Source organism: Corapipo altera, unplaced genomic scaffold (genome assembly GCF_003945725.1).
Source record: "Corapipo altera isolate COAL_440 unplaced genomic scaffold, ASM394572v1 61411, whole genome shotgun sequence".
Classification (NCBI taxonomy): Eukaryota; Metazoa; Chordata; class Aves; order Passeriformes; family Pipridae; genus Corapipo; species Corapipo altera.
The window spans coordinates 983,350-996,500 of NW_020884875.1; the positions used below are offsets into that span (position 1 = coordinate 983,350).

The window sequence follows — 13,151 nt, forward strand, 5'->3', positions numbered from 1 at the left end:
CACACCCAAAGCACTTTCTTACCATGTTGCCAATGAAGCACTGTTAATGGGTGCCCACTATCCACAAATCTTTCACAGAGGAAGGAATTGGCCTTCAGTCTGGCTTTTTTTTTTTTTTCCCCCAATTAATTTTCAGAATGGATTTTTTTTTTAAATTCTGAAAGCTGCTCCAAAACGTTTTTTCTCTGAACAGGGCAGCAGGACAATCAGTTAAGGGAATATGAAGCATCTCTTTCCCACTGTTCAAACTGGGGAAATGTATAATTCACCATAAATTATGAAAAGCAAACCAGAAAGTTAAAATTCACATGCTGTTAATGGAGAAACACAGTTGATGTTCTTTTGAGACACTCAACCCAAGACTAACTCTCATAAAGACATTTTATTTTACCATTATTGCAGTGCTGTGAGAAAGCAGGTAGAGAAGGGTCTGCTAAGAACTATGTAAGGTAAGCATCCAGGACGCTCTCCATTTCAAATCAAACCTCCTTCCCCCATAGCCATGATCTGTAGCTCCTCCACTGAGAGTCCAGATCCCTACAGCCTCCACTATTGAGGCTTCCTATGAATCAAGGATTGATGTTTCAGATGGCAGGAAGCTGTGGTACGTGTACAGAGATCACAAGATCCTCCCTCTGTCCCAGCAAGAACAGACTGGGAAGAGTGCAGAAAGCCAGGTGGGAAAGGAAGAAGAGGAAGAGGAGCAGGAGAGGCAGCAGCAGCAGGAGGGGGCCCATGCAACTGCCCAATCTTAGCAAAAGCTGATGTTTTTGTGTGAAGGAGTGTTTGGAACAATACGAAAAACTCTGCATCACAGGTGGAAATGGGACATAGAGAGAGGAAGCCCTCAGAGCCAGGGAGAAGGTGCTCAAGGATGAGATGGTAGGGAGACATTCCCCACAGCTGCTCTCAGACAGCCAGAAGCATTTCCAGGACAGACCATGGAGTGAGGAATCAGAAAAGAGGACTTCTGGCAGTGGGTGTGCAGTTGCATTTCCCCAACAAGCACATCAGCCTGCAAAATCTCCCCCATGCTGGCACAGGGGAATTTGCTCTCTGACAGATCCACTTCTGCTTGACCATAACAGAGTATTTTGTATCTGTTCAGCACAAATCAACACTGTACAGTGTTTGCAGAGGGTCCCTATCCTACAGAACAGCAAAGCATCCCCACGCCTGGCACCAAGTTACCCACAGGCAGCATCCTGAGCTCTCAGCAGTACAAGGCTTTTCTGATCTGGGGAGATGTCACACTGCCCAGACTAAAAAAGTCACAAAACTGCAGGTGAATGGATCTTTAATATTCAAAATCACATTTTTCAACAATCATAACCAAGGGCACATAGCACATATTCAAGGTACATTGCTTGCTAAGCATCACCTGCTAAAGGGCACATAGAGAGCAAAGGGAGGAACAGCACAAATTACAGTTCCATGCCTTCTTCCGAACTCATTTAGCAGGTTCTTTAGAGAGTAGCACCTTGAAATTGCTAACTAACCCAAAAAAAAAAATGCCTTCAAAAGACTATGACTAGACTTTGAAAGTATCACAGGAAAAATACAAACTACTGACGTGATTCAAGTTTAGCATTTTAATATTTAAATAAATATTATTTAAATATTTATATTTAAATATAAAGCCTAAGTTATACAAAAAACTGCAGGAAAGGTTCTTTAACACAACATAATGCAATTGAAGATGATGCCTCCACCTGTGAGGGACACAATGTTTGAAGCAAAGATGTGAGGTACGTGCCTAAGTGGGATTTGGAAAATGAAGGGTTTGGGTTGATTTACGAGTTTCAGGCATTAATTCCTTGCTCTCATTTCCTACAGCTAAAGGCTTACCAAACTCTCTTCAAGCTTCTTTTCTGTATATTTGGAAGGTTTACTCTGCACCACAGAGAAGGATGACTGTCTGGGAAGCACTTGTATCAGCATGAAGGAATCCTTACAGGTATGTGCTATACATTTTTGCCTTCATAGATGACTTTTCTACGAAAATGCCTAACAAACTAGCTTAGCAGTACCTCAAAAGCAATTTTCAAAGGCATTTTCCTCCTACATTTTGAGAGATTAAAAAAAACTTTCCCACGTCCATCTCTGGACAACAGGGGCATACCCCAAGGCTAAAACAACTTGGAAGAACTTTACTGATACTTTAGACAGTTCAAAATGAAAAACAGCAACTACCTAAATATGCCTTGTTGGAAAATAAGACCCCTTTTCTCACTCACACCAAGAATAACTTCGTCAGATACAATGCTGAGAGTGTACCTTTCTGAGATTTGAGTCTAAAAAAAAATAATTATTCTGAGAAAATAAAAAAGAAGACTATAGTTCTTTGCCTGTTAGAAGACAAGTAATTGATGGTAAAGTGAGAGACCTGGTAACCTGCCTTTCCCCAGCCTTCCTGCTAATGAACTAAGGAATGAGCACAGGCCAACTAGTCATGGATAGTGGTGTACAGATCTAGTGCACCTAGACCAAGTCTGTTCTTGCTATTTACGTTATCCACCAAAAAAAAAAAAATTATATATGCAACAGGAGGATTTTGCAACTGAACCCAGGTGACTCTGTCTTGGGAAGATCTCACTGATGTTTTTGCTTTAATTAGGAGCAAGTTTTTGAAGATGCCATGATCTCGTCAAGTACTTACATAGTCATCCTCATGAAGACCTTGCTTCTGAACAGAACTTTTCACCTCCAGGGAAAACTTCTCAAACTCAGGCTTCACGGTCCTCAGCAGAGTGACGGTCTGGAGGTACGAGTATGCTTTCTTGGCTTCAAGGTCATGTTTGTCTCCTCTTCTCCAAGAACCATTTCCTAAAGAGGAAAACAAGCATATTTCCTGCCCCAAACTAGGTACCATTATAGGATTGCCTTCCTTTTTCCACCCAAAAGTCCCCTTTCGTGCACCTTGGGGAGATAGCAGAATACAAGGGAAAATTGAACCTTCTCCAGATGCAAAGAAAACCAGGCAGTGAGAGCAGGTGGGAAGTAAACATGCAAACTGAAGGTCAACTATTCCCTTGCTGTATTTGATTATTTTCAAAGGGTGGGGTGAAGCCTGAATGTGAGAAGACATCTCGGAACAAAACGCACAAGCTGGATCTCAAACACAGAGATATTTAAGTTAGAAGAAGGGAGTGAGGATTCAAGCACCAAGACTTTGTTACACAACACTCCACCAGCGACATTCCTGGACAGTCAGAAAGGCACCAGTAAAGTCAATATGATGACCATCACCCTGAATGGGAGGCACACGGTGCAGCTCTCCCAGTGCAGTCAAGGAAAAAACCATGTGTGCCGTGGCTGCCATACCAGCCCAGCTTTTAGAGGAAAAGGAACATTTGGAAACAAAATGGAATCCTGCGCCTACGCTGTATTTACACGTGTTTTGTGTCACAGCAAGGGAACAATTTAACTCAGACCACCAGTAACAAAACCACATTTTTAAAAAGCAGGATAGCTGACTAGTTGTTTATTAGCAGAGGAGTCCTTCTGCAGAATAGAGACTGGCCACAGCAGGCCCTGAGACCCTGATCCAAAGCTTCAGGATGTCAGTGGAAAGGTTCACATTGTTCTGGAGTAGGTGAATAATAATTATAGCTAAAATATAAATGATAACTCAAATGTAAATGATAACTAAAGAAGGTTAGAGGGAACAGTGGTAGCCCTAAGCAGTGTGCCTTTAAATGTTTACAAATAATTAAAAGCTAGACAATTTATTGTTCGAACAGCAGCAATAATCCCCATTATGGCTAAATGAGCCAAGGCAAAGACTAATGCTAAACTCCCAAGGGTGATCTGGAAGCACAAGGGAACCTGGAATGAGAGAGGTTTTCCTTGGGTTTAGGACCATGGTGTCATTTGGACCAAGAGAAGCAAGTGATTTGGGAGTGGAGATGTTAAGGAAGATGAAATCCAGGCATCAAAACCATGTTGCTCCTCGCACAGCACTACCAGCTGCATCACATGACTGCAAGAGCAAAGTCATAGCCCTGAAGCAGGTGAACAGAACTTACATTTTGTCCTCCCAGCACCCTGGCACTGCTGCTGGGAATTAACTGGAGAATTGCTCACTTCCTCAGAAAGCACATGGGAACGAGCAAAGGACCTGCATTTTTCTGGAAGTTAAGTCTTTTCTCCTGCTGCTTTTGGTTCCAGGGCAGCTCCTGTCATTCCCAGCACAAGACAGGAAACACAGGAGTACCTAAGCTCCTTTCCTTCTCTTTTCCACACCAGGAAAGCCTTATTTATCACAGCCCAGCACTACTCAGGACATATTATGAACTTGGCTATTTCTTTCCTTTTCTTTTTTTTTTTTTTTAAAGGGATTTCACTTTATTAGGAACAAGTTCTAGATACATATGCCTCCATTTAGGGACTTTTTCCCCATACAAAATTTAACCAGCCAAAATAACTTACACCAAAACTCTACTCATCAGACCCAATGGAAACACAGGAGAGCAACTAACATCCCACTGTCTGGTTTTGCCACTCTTCCCTTCAGTGCCTGCACCTGTCCTCCTTACTGCTTTCCAAGACAAAGAAATGCACTTCCAGCAATTGTAAGCTAGCACATCTTGCTGCATTCCCAAAAGAGAAGTACAAGCCCTGCAGGAGTCTCGAAAAGCTTCTGCCCCAGCTGGGTACCAGCATTTTAGAGGTGCAACATTCAAGTAGAGTAGAGACTACAGAAAGGAGGGCTTTGCATTTACAAATGGAGATGGGATGGCTAAAAAGTGTAAGATTATAGAAGCAAATATAGAAGGTAGTGTAAGTTTCTGTCCTGGACACTATACATGTTTCGTTTTAAAAATCCTGACACCGAGAGTGGGGAAAGTACACTTGCATAACAGTGTTCCTAGAATAATTTACATATTTAAATTCCTTCATGGATTACTTTGTGGGGGGTCATCTCGTTACAGTTCAATTGTGTACAATTATTGCAGCCTTGGCATTTAATATGCCTGTTCTTCTGAAAAATTAAAAATATTCAGAACAGAGTGTAACAACAAACTGCAATAAAATCATCTGAACATAAGGGCAATGCCAATTGCCCAATCAGTCCCACTCTTAGATTTTGTAAAGTACAAAATCTACTATCTCCGGGCACTGGCAACAATGAGCTTTGGGGGAATTTCTCTAGACTTCTCTTATGCTTTCTTTTCATATGCAGTTACTGTCTGCATGGAAGTCAACTTCTGATGCACAGTCATTTCCTGGGAAACACATCCACAAACAGAAAAACTGGTTTAAAAGAAATGTCAGGAAATGCCACATTCCAACTACACTACATCAGAAGACAGCCAGTTCTCATTAATCCCTTAGAAAAGCTACAAGAAGACAGGAGTACCTGTGATGCAAAGGAGGGTGGTGCTGAGGCTCCCACAAACCGTGGGGCAAATGGGAATTGCTCCTACCACTGTCCCCCATGGAGGTCGCATGTCAGAATTCCAGCATTGCCCTGTACCTGGCTGGGCAAAGTGCCATCTACCTGGGGCTGCATCACTGGGGACACTCACCCCACATCGGCTGTAATCTCCACATCACTACTTCCCAGGTAGTTACTCTGAGCCCATTTCAGACAAGGCAAGGAAACCATCATTTGTAAGGGATCCGTCTGAGCCACGGTGGATATCTAAGGATGAGGTGAATTGCTGTCCAGAGGTACCTACTTCTCTCCAAAGACAGCCCAGCTCACACACAGACTTGCGCCTATGGCCAGGTGAATCACTTCTGATGCATTTCTACCGTGAGTCAATGCTGGCAGTCAGAAGAGGTATTTGATCAGTAGTTTCTAGCAAAGTCAAGCCCACAGAACTCCCGCAGTCTAACACAAGGGCCAAAACTCCAGGATTTTGTGACTGCTGATACAGGTAGAACTTCAGCTTTTTGCTCTGGCCCTGAATAAAGCTGCAATGCCAAATAGCTTTGTTTATGTCCCCAGGGATAAAGTCACACCAAAGTCACTCAACTGAACAAGCAAACCTTGATGCTAACCCCTGGCTATGATCCTCCTCTGCAACTTTACCTTTTAGTTATTTGAGCAATTTCCTTATTACCTGGCAAAACTTGGCACTCTTTAGCTAACCTAGACATGTAGCAGTATCTGTACTTCTGTACATACCTAGATCTCTGAATTCCAGGAGTTACATACCTTCATTATACAGTGTGTCAAACAGTACCGGTTACAGTGAAATAATCTCAGTGGTGGTAGATGGGTAACAAAAATTTTATGCAAAACGCCTTAATTTATGATTAACTGATTAATTAAAAAATATTATCCTTTTTTGAAATTATTTGTTCTTGTTGATCAGCCTTTGAGGCTTAAAGAAAGAAAAAATTCGAAGTTTTCACTTCTTCTCAACTCCCACTTCATTTTTAATTTGAAATAATTTGTTATTGTACTGGATTAATTAAAGCAATCTGCAGGGGGGAAATTATTTTTTAAATATTTTTTCTGAAGAAAGCAAAAGAAGTTTCTCTCTTCAAAAGCCATGTTGACACTTTAATAAGACCTAGTTTCAAGACACTAACTTACCCCAGCTTCAGCCATCTAATGTTTGAACTCGGCAAACATGTTGCTCCAATATTACTTGGAATTTGAGACAGCTGCAGCACCTAAGAGCAGGTTTAGTCCCTGCCATGCACTGTTGTAACACGCAGTTACATTTGATACTATGGCATACAGACATATTAGGTGTATTTAAAAAAGAAAATATATTTAATTTACATTCTGAAATCATGGTTTAGTTTGACAAATATGATCCTTTTCACTTAGTGGTGGAGTCAGTCACTTTTATCCACTTTAATAAATCTGGATTGCCTGTGTCCCATCTAGTGCTTTCCCTTCAACATAGCACAGTTGAATATTTTTGCAGATACTGTTTCTGAAAAAATCTGAAATAAATTAGATGTGTGGACGCTCCAGCACAGAGACGATTTCTGGAGACCCAAGGCCTGCAGCTGCCCACAGCACTGGCTGTCATTAGTGCCTCCTTCCAGCCATTTGCTTAGACCACAGGTCACTAGGCAGCCAGGAATACTCCTGCCCCAAGATTTGGCAGTCACAAGTGTGGGGATAGTGCAAGTCACCTAGACCTGAGCACAATGCTGAGTGGGGTACCCACACCATAACCAATGTCTCTGCCTAGGGCTGATTCCCTGAAAAGTAATAAAAAAAGTAAGCCCTGTGCTATGCTGTGACCCACCCAGTATCAACTACAGCCACAAGGTTTGTTTTACTTCCTGCAATGCCACAGCCCAAGCGGAAGATAACCGCAGCAACAGGGAGAGACAGTGGTGTTTTCTGGGACTCAGTGCTGCGTATTTTGAGGCTAACAAATCTAGAAATACTACTAAGCTTACAAAGACTTTGCAATACACCTGGGCAAGAAAAACACTACCATATGATGAGCTGTTGAAGAGTTCAATGTTGAAGAAAGCGTAGTCCCCGTTGGTCATTCCTTGCCGATGAGCAGCCAACATGATGTTCCTGATAGTGTCACCACTGGCACACATGATTACAACTGGTGGAAGAAAATGAGAAACACAGATAAGAAACAGTTCAAGAACTTCAGGGAACAGCCTGTTAAGCATGAATACTGCCAGAGACAGTGACCTTAGCTGTCCTCCCAGTGTTGCAACAAACACGACAACACAGCAAACAAAGATGATTTCCCAAACAGCTGAAAAGACAGGTAGCAAACACAGGGAGGCTTCCTCCTCCCTTGTCTCCTCTGAAGAAGATAATTAAATAGAGCCTCTATGTGATCTAGTTTTGTACCTGTGCAAGATGTGATAAGTTCTGGCTCCAAATTTCTTTAGCTGCATATATTTGTAGAGTAGACTGCAACCAGAAGCCTCTGTTGTTACTTCTTAGTGAACATAAAACAATCTGAAGATGGAGAATTAAGGTGATACCATGGCATTACCATTTCAATTTCCATTCCATTGAACAGTCTGGCATAGATTCAACGGCCTTCACCTCAGCTATCTAATATTTAGATATAGAATTTGTTGCTTCTCTGCACTTAAGGAAGAGCAGCATCTGTGCACCTGTGCAGCAGGGCTAGTGGTATGAATCTTTCCAGAATGTGACTTTCTCTCCAGAGACCAAACAATAAGTCTAGGCAACAACCTTTGATGAGATGCTTAATCTTAAGAAATAGGAAAATTAAGTGCCAGTTTCTGAGCATCAAGATTAAAGCCGGGTACAAGATTAAACACCACAGAGCTTCATTTATCACTGACCAAGAGCTAAGCAGAGGCCCTGCTGCTGCAATGGGACCTACAAGCCCACAAGTGTGCTCTGTACGGGCACCTTGATCCACACTGTGACGACTGTGGTTGACAGGTCTCTCCCCAGACCTGCTGGGTAGGGGGACCACTCTCCTTGCTATCCCTTCCTTCTGCAAAGAGAAAGCAGAAACTCAGGTGAGGTCTTCAGCAATAGGGAGACAACTCCCACACAGAGCATGTTATACTATAAACTTCTATGCAGGTTCACAAGACTACAGGTAAGAAGCTACTGACATCACAGGGAGCAGGAAAGTGTTTCATCAGCGTGTACATTGGGGATGTATCCTACAACAGTTATAAGAGATCCAGCTAGGATGATGATTCAAAACCAACTCCGCACACGTTTCCAAGAACGCCGTCACGCATGGCAGGACTCAAAAGCTACAATAATGTACGCAAATATTTTCAACCCAACAATAAAAATGAATCAAAACCACATTCAGCTCTTCTGGGTAGAAGTGTTTTCTATTATAAGAAATGAAAAGGCCAAACGGGCCAAATCTTTTCGCACACAATGAATCTTCTCCCATTGCTTTTCTGGTTGGATGCCATCTCAGGCATAACCTCCAGATGTGCCGCCGGAGTGAGTCACGTTCAGTACATCCCTGTGCTTCAGGAGAGTTATACCATGCATAGCTCTGTCCTACTGATTATAGCAAAGTAATATAATAATTTCCAGAGCAACAGAGCAAGACATATTTCATGACTATTGTGAAGTATATTAGCATGAAGGAAAAGAGGAAGAAAAAAATTCTTACAATAAAATTTGGACCAAATCTTTTCCAGATGCACATCAGGAACGAATTTGTCTCACTGTTCCTAATTTCAGTATAGGTGAGAGATTTCCTTTTGAAACATTTCCTTGCTGCCCTCTCAATTCTCCCTTGACTTTGCCTTTGTAATTCACATCTATCATAAAATTGTAATCTGTAGATGGAATCAAAGAGATTCCCACAACACCAATAAAAGACTTTGACCAAAAAGAATAAAAGAAAGAGTGTGTGTGGGGAACTACTTTAAAATACATTAAATCATATTTTGTAAGCCTCTAAAGGAATGCAAGGGAAGTAATATTAACTATTTGGATGGGGGTTTTAACCCAGCAGGAGAGCAAAGATTACATATTTCAAGATTTTGAAGCAAATAAACTGCAGACATGCCTCTCAAGATCTTCAAAAAACGCAAATTATATTTAATCTGCATCTGTACCATACTATTCTGTACATACAAACATGTAAGCGCAAACATACACAAAATGTTCTCCCTCCAGCATAATACACACAGACCACAGTAATTCTAATACTAGCATGCTGAATTTATTGACTAGGATTATTGACTCGTCCTGCAAATTTTTAGAGTTTAGTTCCAGCTAAAGGAGTAAGCATTCCCTTTGCTACACATATCCCATGGACTACATGCTTATGCATTTAAGCACAGTCCTGCATTTGTGACCTGAGCCTACAGCATCAAGTCTGCAGTGCACCTAACTGAGCCTGTAAGGGAGCTTGAACTACTAATGAAATTAATTGAAGACAAGTGCCTAACTTTTATTATCATATTTTTCATGATTTTGTTGTGGCTCTAAGACTTCAGTTTTTTCAAGTGGCTCCAGGGACTGACCAGGCAGTCCCCAGTAAAGAGGGGTGCCTCTTCCTCCCAGAGGTGAGTATGCCTCTTCCTCCCAGACTGCTGAGAGCTCAGTGCAAACCCCCAGCCAGCAGCAGCCTAATCCATAGGGTCAGCCCCTGTCTCGGGCCCCACAGGACAGCTGGTAGGGCAGTTTCCTTCTCGGCTCTGGGAGAGTTTCAAGTAGGTATCTGCTTGAAAGCCCACTCCCACTCAGGCAGGTCAAGGAAGCCTGACCACTCGAGTGCGACCTTAGCCAGCAGCAACCTCTGGAAACATGACATGGTGCAGAGTCAGAGCCCAACAGTGTCACAGTAGCTGTGACACAGGAGCTGTCAAAAACTGGGAACCAATCAAACAAAAACATTTCTATAAAGCGCTTTGGACAATGCCCTGTTGGCCACAACAGGGAGTTCCAAGGAGTCCCCAGGAGACATGAAGACCTCACCTGGTCAGCTAAAGCACACAGTGCATCCACACGATGCACAACTTAAAATACTGTGGTAACCTGAAAGGTCCCAAAGGAATGTGCCAAGTGAGTCCTGCAGTCAGTCTTTAAAGTCAGAAAGGCACAAGTGGAAGCTGGAGGGCTGCAGCATTTTGCGGTAGTGGGATGAGCTAGATGACAAATGAAGAGGTGAGACGAAGGGAGTGACCCCACAGGGCACAAGGGGGGGGGGGGAATACTCCTGTTTGGTCATTTGCAAGTTCCAGAATGGTGCAAGAACAAAGGTCTCACCTCAGCAAAGCATTTAAGATCACACTGAAAGCAAGCTTCTCTTTCCTGACTGTCAGCATGGTCTGAAGAGCGGGGTTGGAGTAAGCACTTGTCTTTTCCTGCTCTAAGTATACTGCTATGCTCCTCTCATCAGGAAAGCTACACACATGACAAGCATCTTTCCCCATACAGCAATTTCTTCAGCACTGACACACTTCTTTCTCTCCATTCATTGTATTTCCCTGAATCATACTTACAAGGAAAGCTCTATTTTAAGCACCTACTGAATAGAATAGTGAGTAGAGATTTAAATAGCCATATGCTGTTAGACCTCAGTTATCTCACACACACTCCTGCATGTTAAGGATTTCCTAGCAGCGCAACATTAGCAGTGCAAGGCTGCTCCATCCTCAGCCTACAGCACCAGAACACCAGTTCTGCCAACCACACAACGCATGATCTTTATCCGTCCAATTCTGATGCTATTTCAACACTCTAAAACAAAGATATGTAACAATTACACAAAGGGCTTTGCACATCTATGGCTCTTTTGGAAGATATTGAAGTACTTTAAATTTATCATGTGGTCCACTCCCAGAATACATCTTTTCTTTTGCAATAAGTTAATGGGGAAGCCTGTGTCTGGTAAAACCCTCTAACAGAAAACATCTTTCTCATAAGCCCATATACCCACACATTGTTTGGCAAGATCTCACTTTAAAATACATCTAAAATACAAAACTGCACGTTACAAAGCACTTTGTTTTACTGTTTCATGATGCAAAGTCAGTTCATCCAGCCCAGGGGTGACTGTCCAAGACGTTTTACAAGCCATTTATCTCCATGCTGTTTTGCTAACAGTTGGTGGCAATAACACAGGACGCGCTCAAGTGATTCCCACGCACCCACCCCCTGAAATGACCCCCTCACCTAAACGCATTTGTTATTTATAAGGTACTCGAAGGGGCGTCCAATGGCAGGAGAGTGAAAATAGCTCCCGCTACATGACGCAGTGGGGTGAGAAGAAAACATCTTTGCTTAGTCTTTGAACTTACAGAGTCATTGCAGAAATGTCAGAGAATAAGCAACACATTTGCAACCCTGTAGATTTGGGCAATTTTGAGTAAACCAGACCGTCAGCAGAAAGCAGATTTCCTACTATGCCACAAAACTCTCCTATCGCGGTCCCCGAGGGCAAGCCGCCCTCTCCGCTCTCCCTCAAAGCTCTAATGAACCTCTGCGGGCAGAGCTCTCACTCCGGGCTGCTAATTGTCATCTGCGGGGGGATGCCCGACCCGGGGATGCCGCCACAGCACCGCAGCGAGTTTCCCCAGAGGCGCGGACGGACCATGACTCCCCCAATCCCGCAGGTCCTTCCCCCCCAGGGGTTCCCACTGTCCCAGCCTTAACCGAGGAGCCAAGCCGGGCGCTCCGCCGACGCTCACTCACCCCTCTCGCCGGTCTGGAGAGCGCGGACGACGTCGTCGAGGTCGAGGTGGCGGCTGGTCTCGTCGAAGCTGTGCACGGCCATGTGGAAGGCTTCCTCCTGGAAGACCACATGGACGCCCTCCATGGCGAAGTAGCAGCTGCGCTCGGGGTTGCTGTCGCTGTAGAGCAGCGTGGCCCGGTTCCACTGGTGGTGGCGGAAGAGGGCCAGCAGCATCTCGCCCATTTTGGCGTAGGCGGGGGCCACGCGGGTGAGGTGCGAGTACTCGCCGGCCTTGGCGCCGAAGCCCGCGGCCAGCGCGCCCGCCGACAGCATCGGCACGTCCCAGTGCGCCGCCAGCCGCGCCACCGGCGCCGCCGCGTACTCGCACACGGGCCCCAGCAGCAGGTCGGGGCGGCGGCGCTGCAGGGCCACCATGTCCACCAGGCTGAACAGGGCGCGGTTGCCGCACGCCGAGTCCTCGTAGGTGAGCTGGAAGGCGTAGCCGGGCGGCAGACCCGCGCCGCTCTCCCGCAGGCTCCGCACCGCGTACTCGATGGCCGGGCGCACCCGCCCCAGCGAGAAGAGGTAGGCGTCGTCCTGCGGCAGCAGCACCAGCACCCGGATCAGCTTCTCCTCCTCCTCCTCCTCCGCGCCCGCGGAGCCGCCGCCCAGCGCCGCCCGCGCGGCCAGGACGCAGCAGAGGCTGCCGAGCAGCCAGGGCGGCATCGCGCCCGCCCCTCCCAGAGACGCCCGAGCTCCGGCAAACTTTTCGCCCCCCACTTCCCCCGCCCGCCTCGAAAATTGTTCAGTCGTGCTTTATTTCTCAGGTGTTTGGCGGACTCACAACCTGGCCCCCCCACCCCTTTCCCCGCCTGCGGGTCACGGACGGAGCATCTCGGCTGTGCTTTTCTCGTTCTCTTAGAGACAGACGACTATTACTATGACTGCTCGCCCCTCGCCGGATCCCCCCGCGGGGCTGCCGGACTGCGCCCTCCCCGCTTAAGTAGCGCGGGAGCGGCGACGGCGTCTCCGCACACCCAGCGCGGCGCGGCCGGGTTTGTGCGCAGG

At 45.2% G+C, this 13,151-nt stretch overlaps 1 protein-coding gene across 1 annotated transcript in view; it reads right to left on the reverse strand.

The window, feature by feature from the left end:
- The window catches only part of NPR3 (natriuretic peptide receptor 3), a 40,494-nt gene extending 27,685 nt beyond the window's left edge, over positions 1 to 12,809 (reverse strand). Inside the window, exons 1-3 of the mRNA XM_027635071.1 lie at positions 12,104 to 12,809; positions 7,416 to 7,538; positions 2,660 to 2,826 (exon numbers count right to left, since the gene is read on the reverse strand). Coding sequence (XP_027490872.1) covers positions 2,660 to 2,826; positions 7,416 to 7,538; positions 12,104 to 12,809 — 996 coding nt within the window. The remainder of the gene's footprint in view (positions 1 to 2,659; positions 2,827 to 7,415; positions 7,539 to 12,103) is intronic.
- Between the last annotated feature and the right edge of the window lie 342 nt (positions 12,810 to 13,151).